We start from the raw sequence: 17,205 nt of genomic DNA, 5'->3' as shown, positions 1-17,205 counted from the left end.
TTCAAGTGATTGTAGCATTTCATTCTAATTCTAGTAATAAGAAACATAGAAAAAGAAAAAATCACAGAGAAAGACAGTGGGAATCATAATGAGACAGAGTTACAGAATGAGGGAGAAAGAAGACGAGACAGAGGATCAGTTAAGCTTTCAAGCAAAACACAGCAGCCTCTCTTCTCTAAGGATTAAATCTGTTGAGCTGTATTTTTTACTTGTCCACTTTGCAGGTTTTTCTCATTAGTAAAAGGTTTGTCCACAAATCTGTTTCTTTATTTTAATTTGTACTGCATCACTTTCCTATTCAATCTTTGCCCCCAGAGTCACCAGGCACACCGACAGGCAGGAGTGTTGGTGGGACGACAGATGCTGAGGAGGCATCCAGAATGCTGGCAGAAAGACGACGTCTGGCACGCGTGCAGAAGGAGCAGGAGGAGAAGCAACGGCAGGAGGAGGAGAGGTATGTGTTTTTGTACATACAGACTATGGCATATGTCGTCAAATACTGAACATAATAGGTAGTTGTAGTGTTTTTCAGCTAGGAGATCCAGACAGATAGTCCAGATTGTCATAACTCGACTCTGGGACACACACTAGGGGTAACCAAAGAATAAGCAAAACAGAAAGTAAGTACAGTAAACTAAATGTAAAGAGGAATCTGTAAAAGTCTGTGGTAAAGGGAGGGGATGAGTGATAATGTGCTGCAAGGATGTTTTTTGGTAAAATAACTAAAACCCCACAATGCAGAGATGTGCAAAGGGGAATGACCTCACAATAACTGGCTGCTATTCTGGACTCAGCCCATTCCTGCAAACAGAAAGCACAAGAGAAGCAAGGGGCCATTGTATCAGCCCCATAAGAACAGGGTCCTTCCAGAATAAAAGTAAATTACCTAAAGCACCCATCTATCCATTATCTCTACACTTATCCTGTAGAGGGTCACAGGGGTGCTGGAGCTGATCCCAGCAGTCTATCACAGGGTCAACAGGACAAAAGGAAAGACAAACTTTCATGCTTGCATCCACACCTACAAGGAGTTTAGAGTCACCAGTTGGCCTAACCCTAACCTGCATGTGCTTGGACCGTGGGAGAAAACCCATACTGACATGGGAGAACTGTACCTCTTATGGCCACTCTGCTATATGCTTCACTCAGCATCCCCTGTTGCCAAAGAAGCAAACTTAAGCATGTATGGGACAGTCAGAGGAAACAATTTAATTAGACTTTTTATTTATCATAGCAGGCAGTTCTGCATGTCTGGTTAAATTTGTCCAAATTACAAAAGACTGGATGTACAGTGGGTACGGAAAGTATTCAGACCCCTTTAAATTTTTCATTCTTTGTGTCATTGCAGCCATTTGCCAAAATCAAAAAAGTTGAAAGTATAAGACCCACACCTGTCTATATAAGACCCTACAGCTCACAGTGCATGTCAGAGCAAATGAGAATCATGAGGTCGAAGGAACTGCCCAAGGAGCTCAGAGACAGAATTGTGGCAAGGCACAGATCTGGCCATGGTTACAAAAGAATTTCTGCAGCACTCAAGGTTCCTAAGAGCACAGTGGCCTCCATAATCCTCAAATGGAAAAAGTTTGGGACGACCAGAACTCTTCCTAGACCTGGCCGTCCAGCTAAACTGAACAATCGTGGGAGAAGAGCCTTGGTGAGAGAGGTAAAAAAGAACCCAAAGATCACTGTGGCTGAGCTCCAGAGATGCAGTAGGGAGATGGGAGAAAGTTCCACAAAGTCAACTATCACTGCAGCCCTCCACCAGTCGGGGCTTTATGGCAGAGTGGCCCGACGGAAGCCTCTCCTCAGTGCAAGACACATGAAAGCCTGCATAGAGTTTGCCAAAAAACACATGAAGGACTCCCAGACTATGAGAAATAAGATTCTCTGGTCTGATGAGACCAAGATTGAACTTTTTGGCGTTAATTCTAAGCAGTATGTGTGGAGAAAACCAGGCACTGCTCATCACCTGCCCAATATAATCCCTACAGTGAAACATGGTGGTGGGAGCATCATGTTGTGGGGGTGTTTTTCAGCTGCAGGGACAGGACGACTGGTTGCAATTGAAGGAAAGATGAATGCGGCCAAGTACAGAGATATCCTGGAAGAAAACCTCTTCCAGAGTGCTCAGGACCTCAGACTGGGCCGAAGGTTCACCTTTCAACAGGACAATGACCCTAAGCACACAGCTAAAATAACAAAGGAGTGGATTCGGAACAACTCTGTGACTGTTCTTGACTGGCCCAGCCAGAGCCCTGACCTAAACCCAATTGAGCATCTCTGGAGAGACCTGAAAATGGCTGTCCACCAACGTTCACCATCCACCCTGACAGAACTGGAGAGGATCTGCAAGGAAGAATGGCAGAGGATCCCCAAATCCAGGTGTGAAAAACTTGCATTATTGCATCATTCCCAAGAAGACTCATGGCTGTACTAGCTCAAAAGGGTGCTTCTACTCAATACTGAGCACAGGGTCTGAATACTTATGACCATGTGATATTTCAGTTTTTCTTTTTTAATAAATTTGCAAAAATTTCTACATTTCTGTTTTTTTCTGTCAAGATGGGGTGCTGAGTGTACATTAATGAGAAATAAAATGAACTTCTTTGATTTTGGCAAATGGCTGCAATGGCACAAAGAGTGAAAAATGTAAAGGGGTCTGAATACTTTCTGTACCCACTGTAGAACTAAGTTTATTCTGGCAAACCAATACCATCCTCACATGCAGTGGATAAATCAAATAGTAACTTCAAACCAACATTGTTCGCTACAAAGCAGGACATTTTTTGCAGAAAAGTAGTGGACAGTTCAGTTGATTGTCTCTCACATGTCCAATAAGGTTTCATCAGATCACATGTGCCAGATGTGTTTTCTTCCTTCATTGAATTGTGGCCCATAAATAGTTCTGATCTGAAACTGTTACAGTACTTTTACAGGGTGTTACAGTAAATGGACCAGCATGTTTTGAAGATGCAAGATGGAACTAAGGTACAAACTTGGCTGACAGGCACATATATATATGTACTCAGGCTTACTATCAGAATCAGAGCTTTTTTCTCCTCAGCAATAGCTAGCTTAACTTTAGCCATCGCCCCAGATGCATACAACCAACCATTATGTGGTGATTCTGAAAGTACAAAACCTTTAACCCATTCAGCTGTCTGACTCATGAACAGTGTGCAGAAACACCAGTTCATTTACACTGAACTCTGTGCTCTCCTACGTCTCTTGCTGCCAGAAATAACAATGGTAACCCTTCCTCACAATACAGCTTCAACTTTGTGTAGGACCGACACGACAAAGAGTTCAGGAATTGACAGAAACCCTCCAAAGCTCTCTGACTGACTGACCACACATTATCTGCAGCTAAGAGGTATGAGGTAAAATCTGACCTTGGCCACTCTGAATCATGTTTGAACTACCAAAACTGGAGATGAACGAAGGCATTGCCCACAGACCTGGCGCAGAGGGTGGCAGACTTTCCAGCACTCACTACTGACTAGAACTTTAGTGTTAACAAATGAGTAGTGCCAGTCCTCGACCATGGCAGAGGACCAACAGAGGACCAACACAGCCTGCTATCAGATGTTAAAACAGTTGAAATGGGACACAGAGCACAACACTTGACATTTGATTTATCTATAAGATGGCATGTGTGACAGGCCCTTGTCACCATGCAGCAGCCATTTATTCACCAATAACCTACCTAAAAGAAAGTAGCCAGGGGCAGCACACCTTCATCAGACTCTTTCAAGGGCGAATCAGCTTTCTGCTTAATTAATTCAATAGGTGAGACAGAAATGAGAGTCGCAGATACAAAAACATGGAATAGGATATGTCAGTAAAGAAGTCGAAACATTTCACCACTCATCCAAGTGGCTTCTTCAGTCTAAAGACTGAATAAGAAGTCCAGATGGACTGGGACATTTTCATCTTACTTACCATGCTCAGGCGTAGATTGTGCCTCGGCTTTGATTATTCCCACATAACTGCACACGTCAGGATTTTACTGAGAACACTCATCAGAGACGTCAGAACAGGAGGGTGAAGATGAAACTACGGGCAGTGGAGCGACATCCATCCAGACACATTTACCGGGTAAACCATTGCCCAGGATCACAGCTATACAAGTCATTTGAAGTGTAAGCTGCACACCTATCCCATTCTCAGCCTTTACCAGATCCATTATCATGGAGTGGAAGTTGTAACAATTGGAGATGCATACCAGGGACCAATGAAAAACCCCAGTACTCATCAGAAAATGGCAAAACCAGTGACAAAATGGTCACCCACTGGTGACCTTCAAAACCTACTGCCAACATGACGCCATCCAAATAATAGAGTCTATCAGTTTGAGCCTTGTTTAGTCCAGTTGAATTAAACTGGTTTGTTTTCCTCCTTGGTGCAGTATGTTTGGGCAGGTCTGAACATAGATTACACACTGTGTGGACCAAAACAGCACCTTACTGGATGTGGTCTCAGTCCAGTCCCAAATAAACTCTGGAGCAGTTTATTTGCACTGTTATGACTTTGGGACCAATTACAAGGAGTACTGTGTGTTCAGGTTAACAAGTTCAACAGGTTGTTGTACACACTCAACATTTGCTCCCTTTATCTGCTCAGTTTATTGTAAGTTGCATCACTGTTTCCCCCTGTGTCATGTGACGGGAAGGGTGGACCTGCTTGAAAAACGTCAATCTTTTTTTGTGTTCAACACTGGTTTTCTCACCATCAACTCATCTCCTCTGCTCTGTGTGGATGATGGATGGATAAGCCCCACTGTAGGGACCATACAGCAGAGCTGTTGCACAAAGTGGTGAAACATAAAAAAGGTTCATGCACCACTGAAATAAAACAAGTGGACATATAAATTATGTTAATTACATATAGCACTGTGTGCCTTTCTTTTTCATTTTGGGGGAGGTTGTGGCCTCCCAACCAAATGAATAGTAGGGTAAACACTGCTGCATCCTTTCTTTGTAAAGTGTAAAGCAGTTCTGTATGTTGACATTTGGATGTTTCTATGTGTGAAAAGAAACCAAGGGAAAAGGGACAAACTTTACATACTGCTTCACTGAGGTGAACTACAGGTTTGAAAACACATTTAGTTTTCACCTGGTTATCAGTTAAAATAACATGGCCTGAAGGTGCAGCTAACATAGTGACATAACTGAATTTGCACTCTACCATTGTGCTTATCTTTGGATTTTGTAATAGTGCAGTCGGCTTTCCAATGCCAGCTTTTCTTACATATTGTCAGGCCACTTCCCTTAATGCGTGTTATCACCATCATCATGGTCATGAGACACAGTCAACACTCTACATCTGGACACATTCATCACAAGCCTTTATATTTCTGTCGTCTGTTTCTCTCTTTCATTTTGCTGCTGAAGCAACAACCACAGCTCTTGCTGTTGTATTAAAGTTAATCCAGCATTTAAACCTGTTACACTTGGATTACACTTGCTTTACAACAAGACCTGGTGCAGATCCATGTTATTGTTTTCAACAATTACATGTGTAAATACACAGCAGCCTAGGACCATTAAGACAATGACCAGGGAACAAGCTGATACCTAACTGTAGATGTGCACCATGCCCCATACAATGTGGTGAAAAAAAAAAAATTCTCCTTTGCCAAAACACTCACCAGTAAAGAAGCAATATGACAGTAACACTGGTGTAAATTCACAAAATGCTGTTCATTGTATCTTCCATTTTCTTACAAACCTATATATATATATGAATATATATTGCTGATAAAACAGGAGAAAATAAGAAACTGGAGAAAGAAACAAAATACAACAAAAAATAAGTAGCAGAAATACAATATCAAGTGTGTATCTGTAAATGTCAGTAATGAGGACAGTGGATGAGTGAAAATGTACTGCAAGTATGTGGTGTTGTAAAACAAACGAAAACACAAAACACCACAGAAATGTGCAGACACCTCGCACCAACTGGCAGCTACTTGTGTACAAATGAGGCACTCAGCGGCCCAGTTGTGTCTTATGCCAGAGATTATGCGAGCCGAAGAGTTCGCCCTGAAGACAGAAAGCACAGCAGCAACCACAACAAGACAAGCAAGAGGCCATCACAAGATAACTTAAAAAAATGATCCATCATCTGTGGCCTGTTCTGCTCAAACGTCATGTGTTCCTTCAGGCTGAGGGCTGAGGAGGAGCAGAGGAGGCAGCTGGAGGCGAGAGAGCGCCAGGAGAGAGCAGCAAGACAGGCCGAAGAGGAGAGAGTGAGGCGGGAGGAAGAGAGGAGGGGCAAGGAGGAGGAGGAGAGACGACAGAAGGAACAGAGATGGAAGGACATGCAGGATCAGCTGGACAGAGAGGTCAGGTCACATAAATGTCTTTTTATTAATGTAATATTGCTCGAGTATTGGCTGCACTTAATGTCTTTGAAATATTTCAAATCCTGCCTTGTGAGCTAGCTTGTGGCTGCTATATGATGAGATCGTTTTAATGTCAAATTCATAACATATACAGCTTCAGCTTCATTTAGCATCTGAACAATTTTACACTGGCCTGGGTCCTACAGCGTGACTTTGACACCAGAAATTCTGCCCACTACTGAGTCTCAGTGTTGTTTTCTTTCTTTAGTTTATTATTTTAAACTTTTGATACAGAACAAACCAGCTTTTAAACCCTCAGTGAAATACAGCCAGGCACAGAAAACAGAAGTAACGCATTCACAGCAGGGACAGATCAGTGTTTTCTTGATTGAACAGACATGCATTATCAACAAATTCTCTCCACATTAATGATGACACATTGTTGAGACTACTGTAAACAATCCCACTGTATTTTGGTAGAAAGAATTTTAATATTAATACAGAAAGCAAGTCAATTAATGGGTGTTACTGGATGGTTTTCAGCGGGAGGAGGCGTTTCTACGAGCCCAGAAAGAGGCCGAGAGGAAGAGACAGGAAAGAGAGCTGCTGCACATCCAGGAGGAGCAGGAGAGGCTACAGAGGAAGAAGGTACAACAGAGAGCTTCACATCTGTCTGTCATAAAGTACATTTTACAGTTTAAACACGTTAAATCTAATGTTAAGGACTGACATAAAATAGTGACAGTTTTTTATCATGTGATCAGATGGATTTTTTCACAGATGTCATGGAGACTGAACAAGCTGCTGAAGATTATATAACAGGATCCAAAGTTCCAGAAAAGTTAGCTAAATGTTGACTTTATTCTAATGTTTAATGTGTTTTAACAGAGAATTGAGGAGATTATGAAAAGAACAAGGAAGAGTGAAGTGGAGCCTCCATCTGGCACTTCAGGTAAATGTATCAGACACACACATTTGTCTCTCTATTGTTGTGAGGGCATGCATTGACATATTACTTCCCCCAGCCTTTTACCCTAACCCTAACCTAGACCTGGTTCTAACCTAAACCCTAAAAGCTGAGTCCTAACCCTCAAACAGGCTTTTGAAGGTATATGAGAAAATGAGGACCAGCAAAAACACATGACCAGTCTTCATCTCTTTTGTGGTGTCATCATCTGCACTAATTTTATTTCTATTTACTAATTTCATGACGAATTTTTCACTATGTTGTGTCCTGTTTATTTTACTTTCTTCATGTTGTTTTTTGGATGTAAAATGTTTTTACAAGTCCCTTTTTTGTTTGTCCAATAAAATTAGTTTTCTGTCAATCTGAATTACGGCAGCACAGTGGATTAGTGGTTAGCACTGTTGCCTCAGAGCAAGAAGGTTCCTGGTTTGAAACCCATCAGGGCCCTTTCTGTGTTGAGTTTGCATGTTCTCCCTTTGCTTGCATGGGTTTTCTTCGGGTACTCCGGTTTCTTCCCATAATCCAAAAACATGTATGTCAGGTTGATTGGTGACTCTAAATTGCCCATAGGAGTGAGTGAGTGAGAGTGTGTGAGGTTGTTTTTATCTCTATGTGGCCCTGTGATGGACTGGTGGACCCCTCCCTTTCACCCAAAGAGAGCTGGGATAGGCTCCAGCAGATTCCTGTGACCCTGGTTGGGACTAAGGGGGTATAGATGATGGCTGAATGGATGAAACTGAATTAGATCGGTCTCAGCTGCAGTGTGACTCAGCAGTGTTTGACAGGTGGGAGGACAGTGTCTCCTGAAGGTTACTGACAATAACACCAGTACCAGAAATACTGCATTTCTTTCTAATTGGCAGAGGTGAACTTCAGGGTATCAGCACCTATTTCCCAGTGGAAATTAAACATGCTAATTTCTGCCCTGAGTTACAATCTGTCAAGTCAATCATCTAGAAACACAGTTTTTTCACTTGCTTTGTTCTCAATAGACAAACTGCTCAGTGGCTACAAACAAGCAGTCAGCAGCAGGTGCACCACTTTTACTGCACATCATCGTAAAATATAGTGTGCCAGCCGTCATAGCCTTTATATTTCAGTGAACTGGAACACTAGGAGACTCAGAAGGCAGCAGAAATCTCAAGCATCAGCATTTTGTAGTGGCTGACCAAATAATTTTGGAGGGTTGTGAAGTGGTTTATGAGATACAAAAGGAATGTTTTAGCTGCTCTTTATGTATTGAAGATTTAAGATTGATCTGAATGTTTTGTTTTCTGTTCTGAAACATAATTTACTTCTGATAATTAGTGAAATCCATTGAGCTAAAAAGAGGAAGTCATTCCTCTAGTGAGTAGGATAATGGGTGTAAATTTATATAATTTGGCTATTCTGTAAAAACAAAATTAACTATATACAGTGGGTACGGAAAGTATTCAGACCCCTTTAAATTTTTCACTCTTTGTGTCATTGCAGCCATTTGCCAAAATCAAAAAAGTTCATTTTATTTCTCATTAATGTACACTCAGCACCCCATCTTGACAGAAAAAAAAACAGAATGTAGAAATTTTTGCAAATTTATTAAAAAAGAAAAACTGAAATATCACATGGTCATAAGTATTCAGACCCTTTGCAGTGACACTCATATTTAACTCATGCTGTCCATTTCTTCTGATCCTCCTTGAGATGGTTCTGCTCCTTCATTGGAGTCCAGCTGTGTTTAATTAAACTGATTGGACTTGATTAGGAAAGGCACACACCTGTCTATATAAGACCTTACAGCTCACAGTGCATGTCAGAGCAAATGAGAATCATGAGGTCGAAGGAACTGCCCAAGGAGCTCAGAGACAGAATTGTGGCAAGGCTCAGATCTGGCCAAGATTACAAAAGAATTTCTGCAGCACTCAAGGTTCCTAAGAGCACAGTGGCCTCCATAATCCTCAAATGGAAAAAGTTTGGGACGACCAGAACTCTTCCTAAACCTGGCCGTCCAGCCAAACTGAGCAATCGTGGGAGAAGAGCCTTGGTGAGAGAGGTAAAGAAGAACCCAAAGATCACTGTGGCTGAGCTCCAGAGATGCAGTAGGGAGATGGGAGAAAGTTCCACAAAGTCAACTATCACTGCAGCCCTCCACCAGTCGGGGCTTTATGGCAGAGTGGCCCGACGGAAGCCTCTTCTCAGTGCAAGACACTTGAAAGCCCGCATAGAGTTTGCCAAAAAACATATGAAGGACTCCGAGACTATGAGAAATAAGATTCTCTGGTCTGATGAGACCAAGATTGAACTTTTTGGCGTTAATTCTAAGTGGTATGTGTGGAGAAATCCAGGCACTGCTCATCGCCTGCCCAATACAATTCCTACAGTGAAACATGGTGGTGGGAGCATCGTGTTGTGGGGGTGTTTTTCAGCTGCAAGGACAGGACGACTGGTTGCAATTGAAGGAAAGATGAATGCGGCCAAGTACAGAGATATCCTGGAAGAAAACCTCTTCCAGAGTGCTCAGGACCTCAGACTGGGCCAAAGGTTCACCTTTCAACAGGACAATGACCCTAAGCACACAGCTAAAATAACAAAGGAGTGGCTTTGGACCGAGTGGCTCTGTGACCGTTCTTGACTGGCCCAGCCAGATCCCTGACCTAAACCCAATTAAGCATCTCTGGGGAGACCTGAAAATGGCTGTCCACCAACGTTCACCATCCAACCTGACAGAACTGGAGAGGATCTGCAAGGAAGAATGGCAGAGGATCCCCAAATCCAGGTGTGAAAAACTTGTTGCATCATTCCCAAGAAGACTCATGGCTGTACTAGCTCAAAAGGGTGCTTCAACTCAATACTGAGCACAGGGTCTGAATACTTATGACCATGTGATATTTCAGTTTTTCTTTTTTAATAAATTTGCAAAAATTTCTACATTTCTGTTTTTTTTCTGTCAAGATGGGGTGCTGAGTGTACATTAATGAGAAATAAAATGAACTTCTTTGATTTTGGCAAATGGCAGCAATGACACAAAGAGTGAAAAATTTAAAGGGGTCTGAAAACTTTACCCACTGTAAATATGTGAATTCTTCAGAAAAACCCTTCTTTGACAGCAGTGTGTGTTTGCAGCATCTGACATGACAGCTGATGCTCAAATAGCTTTGGAGGAGGATGGTCCAACTCTTGCTGAAACCCCCATTATCATGTTGGGACCCCTGGAGAATAAGAGCTGTGTGGACGAACTGTCTGATGGAGTCCAGTCCATGGACGTCAGGTGAGACATCTTTCTTTGTCTTTGTCAGACTCTTTTGAGTGTCTATGTGTCTCTCAGTAAAAACCATCTGTAGCTCAAGTAACACGACAAAACTTCACATTTTCTAATTGATCTTTTAAAATAACACAGTGAGAGGTTTATCATTTCTTTTTTATTCAGCCAAAAAGATAAAAGTTTATATAGAATGTTTTATTTATATATTTATTATAGAATCTTTATTTATTGTCAGGGAATAGTGAAAGTCAACCAGAATATTCAAATTAAGTCCACTAATTCATTAATTGCATTTCCATGATTTTTGGATAACTTGTTTAGTTTAGAAAAATGGCAGAGAAGAAGTTCTTACAGTTTCCTAAAGATGACAATTGATTTGAGTAACTACTACTCCAAAAGCTCCAATTTGTTGGTGTATTCTCACTTAAGGTGAAGAATAACAGCACTCACTCACAATGAGAAGTTGGAACTAGAGATTGTTCATTATTATTGCTTGAAAAATTATTTAACTCTCTGGGGTCTAAGGTTGTTTTGGGGCCCTGGACAAGTTTTGACATGCCCTGACATTTGTGCTTTTTTTTTCAGTTGCTTTTAAACATATTAATGGCTGCAGTCTGATAACACTGTAATCAGCACAAAATGGGCTACAAGCAGCAATGTTTATATTGGTTAGTGAAAAACAAAAGTTTTTTAGTCACTGAAATAAGACCATAAAACACATACAAAACATTGGTTCACAAGACTTTGGAGAACTGCGTCTTGTAAAGTGTTTACTTCACAATGATGTGAAAATCATCTTGTTCACTCATTCACAGAAAACAATACACTGATTTTAAATTTTCGAAGACACTTTTTATTTAGAAAAGACATATGCAAGAAGGTGTGTCTGATCATGAATAGTCATGTGATTTACCTGAGAAGACAAAGACCCACACAATGAGCCTTTCAGTCAGGAATGTGGCTAAAAGGGGATTAGTGCAGCACAATACAATACAAATCCAACCGTTCGTCATCTGAGTCGTATTTTTACTCTGAGGACAAAGTAAACTCTTTGTCGCTGTCTGGAACATACGAAGTGCTTCTTTACCCACGTAGCGCGCCATCATCCAAATGCGCAGAAAAAGTGAGTAAATTCTATGATGAAGTTTGACGTTTTGTCATTTCTTGGGGGCGTGCACATAATTACCTGGTTCACCTCAGATTATTTCCATATGAACAGTGCGCGGCGGGATGACATTAGCTGTAATGAGGTGAGACAGGAGAAACCGTACCGCTCCTTACTTTGATATGGATTAAATAAAAAGAGATGATTTGTTTTCGACTTGAATTGTTTCATTTCAAAGAAAACATTTCAATCTTTCTGTACATATATTTCTCATGTATTTGCTGAGATTCAGGTTGTTTTATTTACATGTCTGTGAAGAGAGATGACAGAGACAGAGAAGACAGTGAGTGCACCCTGTCTGCTTTCTTTATTTTACAAAAAGCACAGGATTTTGTTATTGAGTGTATGGAAATCAACATAGACCCTTTACAGATTTAAATGATATATTGCTCTTATCTGTACGATCAAAACTGACAGAGTAATTTAAATTCGTTTTGGCATTAGCAGGAGAAGATGCATCAAAACGTGCCTTCGTTCGTTGACTCCTGAGGGTTAAATGATTATTATGAAAATAGTTGTAGATTCAATTATCATTTTAGTTCAAATACAGAAACTTCCAGATGTAATTTTGCAGCACATATCACTACATATTGATTTAATGCTCAAAGTGCTAATAAATCAAATATTGTGTTTCTGTCATCATTGCTTCTTTAAGCTCTCCATCTGTCTCCATCAGTCCAGTGTCCAGAGACGAGCAGGCGAGTACTCACGAGTTTTCACCGGTCACTGAAGGACCAGACAGCTGCCCCCTCGAGCACCTGATGGACCTTGACGGCCAAGGTCGAGGACAGCGACTGGGTGCAGAAACTCCACCCTACCCCAAACTGCAGGCCGGCAATGGGGTCGGAGACCTCAACAAGAACCTGCTTATTCAAGCATACAGCGCCTCCTCTGAATCCCCCCAGCTCATCCACAGCGTCGGCCCGAGCAAAGTGGACGTCTAAAAGCCTGGTAGAGACAAACAATAAAAGTTAATGGCACACCTCCTTTACCCATAAATGAGTTTGGTCACCATGGTGTTTAATATTGACACAACAGGTAGTTCCCACAGTGACTCTAGAGATGGAGGATTGGGGATTGAAAGAAGTTCCACTGAAAGATGCTATCGAGTTGAGGTTTAGTGTTTTTGCGGCTTTATCCATATGAGAAGTTAGAATATTTTAGCCTCTGCTGCTTCAAATTGGGACTGTTCTTTTTGAGTTTATTTATTTTTATTTTTGTCCTCAGACTTTATGAAAGTACAATGCTGAAAAGGTGTAGTTGCACGTTTATTGGAATAGTTACCATTTGGACAAGGCTCCACACTCAAGGATCAGCTTGGCTTTCAGTATACAGTGAAAGGTTTCACAAACATTTAAATATTTTAGGTTAGAACAGAATGGAGAAAAATAGACAATGAAATAGAACAAGATGTACAAAATGGGTAATATCAGTGTGACATGCAGGATATAGTGAAAACAGCCTGAGCTAGTGGTGGCAATGAAGTGCAAAGGTGTTTATAGAAAGACCAACATATCAGGATAAATGAAATGGAAATGATGCAACAAAAGTGTTTGAGGTGCTGGAAGGGGGTAGGACAGAGCCAGGTCTTTCCACGTTTTCAAGTCTTTAAGAAAAATATGTGAACATGACTTAGAATTAATTTAGTAATTTACTTTCTTGTCTAAGATATTTACTGTCGCTACTAAATAGGAATTAAAAAGGCAGAATAACCTGGAAAAAATCTGATTCCTGGTGTGGCTGTAATAAGTTAAACAGAACTTCTTTTTAACCAGTTTGCAGTTGTGAGGCACAATATTGTGCAGTGAATGAAAATACAGAAGAAGAAGCAGCATAAAGCTGATGTCATTTGATGGCAAATGACAACAAAATGTTACTCTCCGGATGGCTTTTTGTAGTCAAACAACTTGCTGAGTGTTAACACAGCCACAGTTTAAAACAAAAATTCAAACCATGTGGACGTGGCATCATCTTAATCTAATAAGTTGTCAGTCTTGATCAGTTTTCCTTTTTGTCCTGTCTTTTCCAGGAGCAGATTCACTTGGAACAGGAGCCAGGAGAAACAGCGGGAGACCATCAGCTTCATCTTCAACAAGCATCATTTCTACAAGGAACGACTGCTGAACACCTGATTTCTCATCTCGTCATATTTTGAGGCAGTGCAAATTGATCACTGACAGTTAGAAACACAACATAGTCTGACTAATATTGTGAGGTATGCTTGGCTTGATTATTTTTCAGAAAAAAGTGGGATCAGCATTCCTGCATGTTTCTCATATAAAAGGTTTATGTTTAGGAAAATAAAATTACTGTAAATGGAACTTAATTGTCAGTTTATTCATCAAAAACTAAACCCTCAGCCAAGCTCTACAACTTGATAGCTATCTATTGGGGATGGAACTAGTTTAAGGTTAATATTAGCTCAAACCTGCACAGATTTACCCACTTTTCAATTACAGATTACACACTTTTTAGTATTTAAAGCCATTCATAGAAATCCCTGACATGTTCATGACATTTTTGTCCCAAACAACTGTCTGAAATCAGTAACACACCTCTGCTTTACACCTGTTGGAGTTGCTGTATTTCTGCAAAATATCACTGGAGGCTCATTCGCTTTAATCTCTCATCCCTGCTTTTGTAAAGCTGTAAATAGACATGACTGGGTGGAGGAGCCAGTCTAGGAGGGGGCAGTTTATCTGTAGGGGTGCTGTCAGACAGACACTGCTCTCTAAATGCCCTGTAGCATCTTCAGGGAGACTAGCTAGTTGAGTTGTTTTCTGGCTGTGGTTGTAGCTGTGTACTTCAACAGTGTGTGGGAGTTTGTCTCTTCTCATCAGTGTTTCTGATGGTTATTGTGTTTATCTCACTGACCTGCTCTTCTCTGCTCACAGCAACTCTTACTCTAGAAAAACCTGGTCTGCTGTAGATTTCCTGTGTCCCTTTGCAGTAGAAAATCATCAGCAATTAATATTAAGATCCAGCTGCTGACCTGTAACACCTAGCCTATAGCTTTGTTTCTCTGCTGCTCTTCACTTGATTGACAGATGTTTTTTTGTGAGGTTTTGACATATACCTTGATGGGAAATGCCCTGTATTTTTATCTGTAAGTCAGGAAAATATTGATACAATGTGTTATGTATTTGCCCGGCACCGACTGTAACCACTCAAGCTGCAGTTTATAGTGCACACTTTCAACAGCAGTTTTAATAGTTGTTTCACTTGTATTGTCTCCTCGACTCATTCCCCCAATTAAAACATACCTCACTGATTCAGAACAGGCTGGTGTTAAAGAAGCGTGTTCACCAGCTTGCAGCTCATTACCTCTGAGGCCTTAAACCTCTGCAGGGTGAATATCTTTGACTATGACACCTGCATCCAGCTGTGCTTTACCCTCACTGTGTTTCATCTAGCATGCGTTCACTGCTTTTCACTGTTTTAAGGCCCTTTCCACTAAAGCATCCTAGAACAAGAGAAACAAGAACTAGACATTTCCCTTGAGAAAGTCTGTTGGCTAAGTTTGATTGATTGTTTGGACAAAACATGCAAATGCCCCTGCAGGACCATTTCCAAGATTTTAAAAATGTCTAAAAAGTCTAAATTCCACTACACCTATAAAAATTCAGACCAATCGCCAACCAAACTCTGTATGAACTTCTGATAATTCAAGAAAATCACATTCTTTTAAGTTGTATTATTATATTTTTTCTAATTGTATCTCCCTGATAGTCGATTTAAGAAAAATTACACTCCATTTAAGCAGCTGTTTTATTTTTGGAAAATGATGGTCTTATACCAGGTATGTTAATGTTGTGACAAATCCAGATTCCATTTTGTTATAAAACCTGATATATTCTGATTTTTTCCTAAAATATTAGAAAAATTAAATGTAATACAATATCAGCCTTTAAAGAACTAAATGTGTAACGTTGATTGGAAAATGACAGTTGTTTAAGTGTTCATTATAGTTTTTGTGTCTCCCTTCATTAGATATGTTCATGTAAAGTAAACTAAATTCCTTTGTTTTGTTTTTTTTTTATTTCCTAAAGACAGTTCAAATCTCTCTCTTTACCTGTTCATTCTGAAAAATCTGTTTGGTCTTGTGGAAAATACTTACTTTTAAATTACATACAAAAGAGAAGTTAGGATTGTCCTTTAACAACCCAAGATGTGTAAGATGTGTGTGATCACAGAATGTAAACCCCTCTTTATGCCATTTATAGACCTTCAGAATTTGCAGAAATATTAATGTAAACATGATCTTAGTCTGTTGTTTATTGAATTTTAGATTGTGCTTAATTAGCCCAGTCTGTTTCATTTGATAATATGAGGAAAGATGGCTGTGCAGACTTTAACTCTGGGCCAAGGGCACATTTTTGTTTCAGTTTGATCTCTGTCAGTGGGACTTTTTGAAAGGTCAAAGAACCAGAACTGTATCCAGGTGCAGAGTTCTTGAAAATGTTTTTGGCTGTGGAAAAAGGGAATTAGTGCTGCTCCTGATTGTCACAGTGTTGTCCTGTCACTGCTGCAACTTTCAGCACTTTTTTTAAAAATGTTTTTAAGGCTCCTGTTGGTTTCACTCACTCCATGTTATCTCCTCCAGATTCTGCTGAAACTTACTGTAAGAGGGTCTGCTGGGTCTCCTTGTATATGAAGTAAAAATAAAGGACATAATGCTTAACCTAATATTACTGAAACTCTGTGACACTGCAGCTTAGTGAAATATATCGTTATACATGTGGTGCATGGATACCTGCTGAAAAAGAACAATAAACTTCAAGCCATTTATGTCAGTGAGTTGGATAAATAAATATGTAATAATGGAGAACACCTTTGGTCACAGATTGAAGTCAAAACTGTGACATGTTTAGTCTTTACAAGTGATGTGTGAGATGACAAATCTAGTGTAGGCCTTAATCCAGCCACTTTTAATTATCGTTATATCGCACTGTGTTGACTGTATGCTACACTGAAATTAAAACTGACCTGCAAAAATCAGTGTGAACACTGGGTATTTGATTGAGATTCCTGCCAACCAACTTCCTACATGTTTCTGCAGATAATTACAATGCGAGTTTGACTAAAACATGACTCATAATAACTTGAATAATTGTAAATGTGCTATGAATTCCCAGACAATGGGCCTGTGGACACAGACAGGTACACACACCCCCCCCCCCCCCCCCCCCCCCCCTTCCTATACCTCCAGAAGACTTAGACTGAGCAACCATCTGTTGGACTTTGTGTGTGTCTTGTTTTGTTTCTGTTTTAGTCATATATCACTGATTTTGCATCTTTCTTGTAATTTAGTGCTTAGTCTTACTCATATTGTGTGTCAGGGTCATTGCCGTGCTTCCTCTTGGGGCTCTTTATTTTGTGGGTATTTTCTGTTTTCCTGTGTTTAAGTCCTAGGTAGCTTTATGCTCACATTTTCATGTGTCTGGTTCTTTGTTACTGCTTTTCTCCTCCCCTTTGGTCTCTCT

At 40.4% G+C, this 17,205-nt stretch overlaps 1 protein-coding gene across 3 annotated transcripts in view; it reads left to right on the top strand.

The window, feature by feature from the left end:
* map7d2b (MAP7 domain containing 2b) overlaps positions 1–16,720 on the top strand; it is a 46,492-nt gene extending 29,772 nt beyond the window's left edge. The window contains exons 9-15 of one of the 3 annotated variants that reach the window (XM_026305723.1): positions 316–454; positions 6,169–6,349; positions 6,893–6,997; positions 7,238–7,301; positions 10,419–10,563; positions 12,399–12,673; positions 13,752–16,720. In XM_026305723.1, coding sequence (XP_026161508.1) covers positions 316–454; positions 6,169–6,349; positions 6,893–6,997; positions 7,238–7,301; positions 10,419–10,563; positions 12,399–12,666 — 902 coding nt within the window. In that variant the 3' untranslated portion in view covers positions 12,667–12,673; positions 13,752–16,720. Of the gene's footprint in view, positions 1–315; positions 455–6,168; positions 6,350–6,892; positions 6,998–7,237; positions 7,302–10,418; positions 10,564–12,377; positions 12,693–13,751 lie in introns of all 3 variants that reach the window. The other 2 variants (XM_026305724.1, XM_026305725.1) reach the window with 2 other exon arrangements.
* The last annotated feature ends 485 nt before the right edge of the window (positions 16,721–17,205 follow it).

The sequence above is a fragment of the Mastacembelus armatus genome, unplaced genomic scaffold (genome assembly GCF_900324485.2).
Source record: "Mastacembelus armatus unplaced genomic scaffold, fMasArm1.2, whole genome shotgun sequence".
Lineage (NCBI taxonomy): Eukaryota > Metazoa > Chordata > Actinopteri > Synbranchiformes > Mastacembelidae > Mastacembelus > Mastacembelus armatus.
Note: the sequence above shows the minus strand (reverse complement) of the source record. Positions and strands in the feature narration are given on the sequence as shown.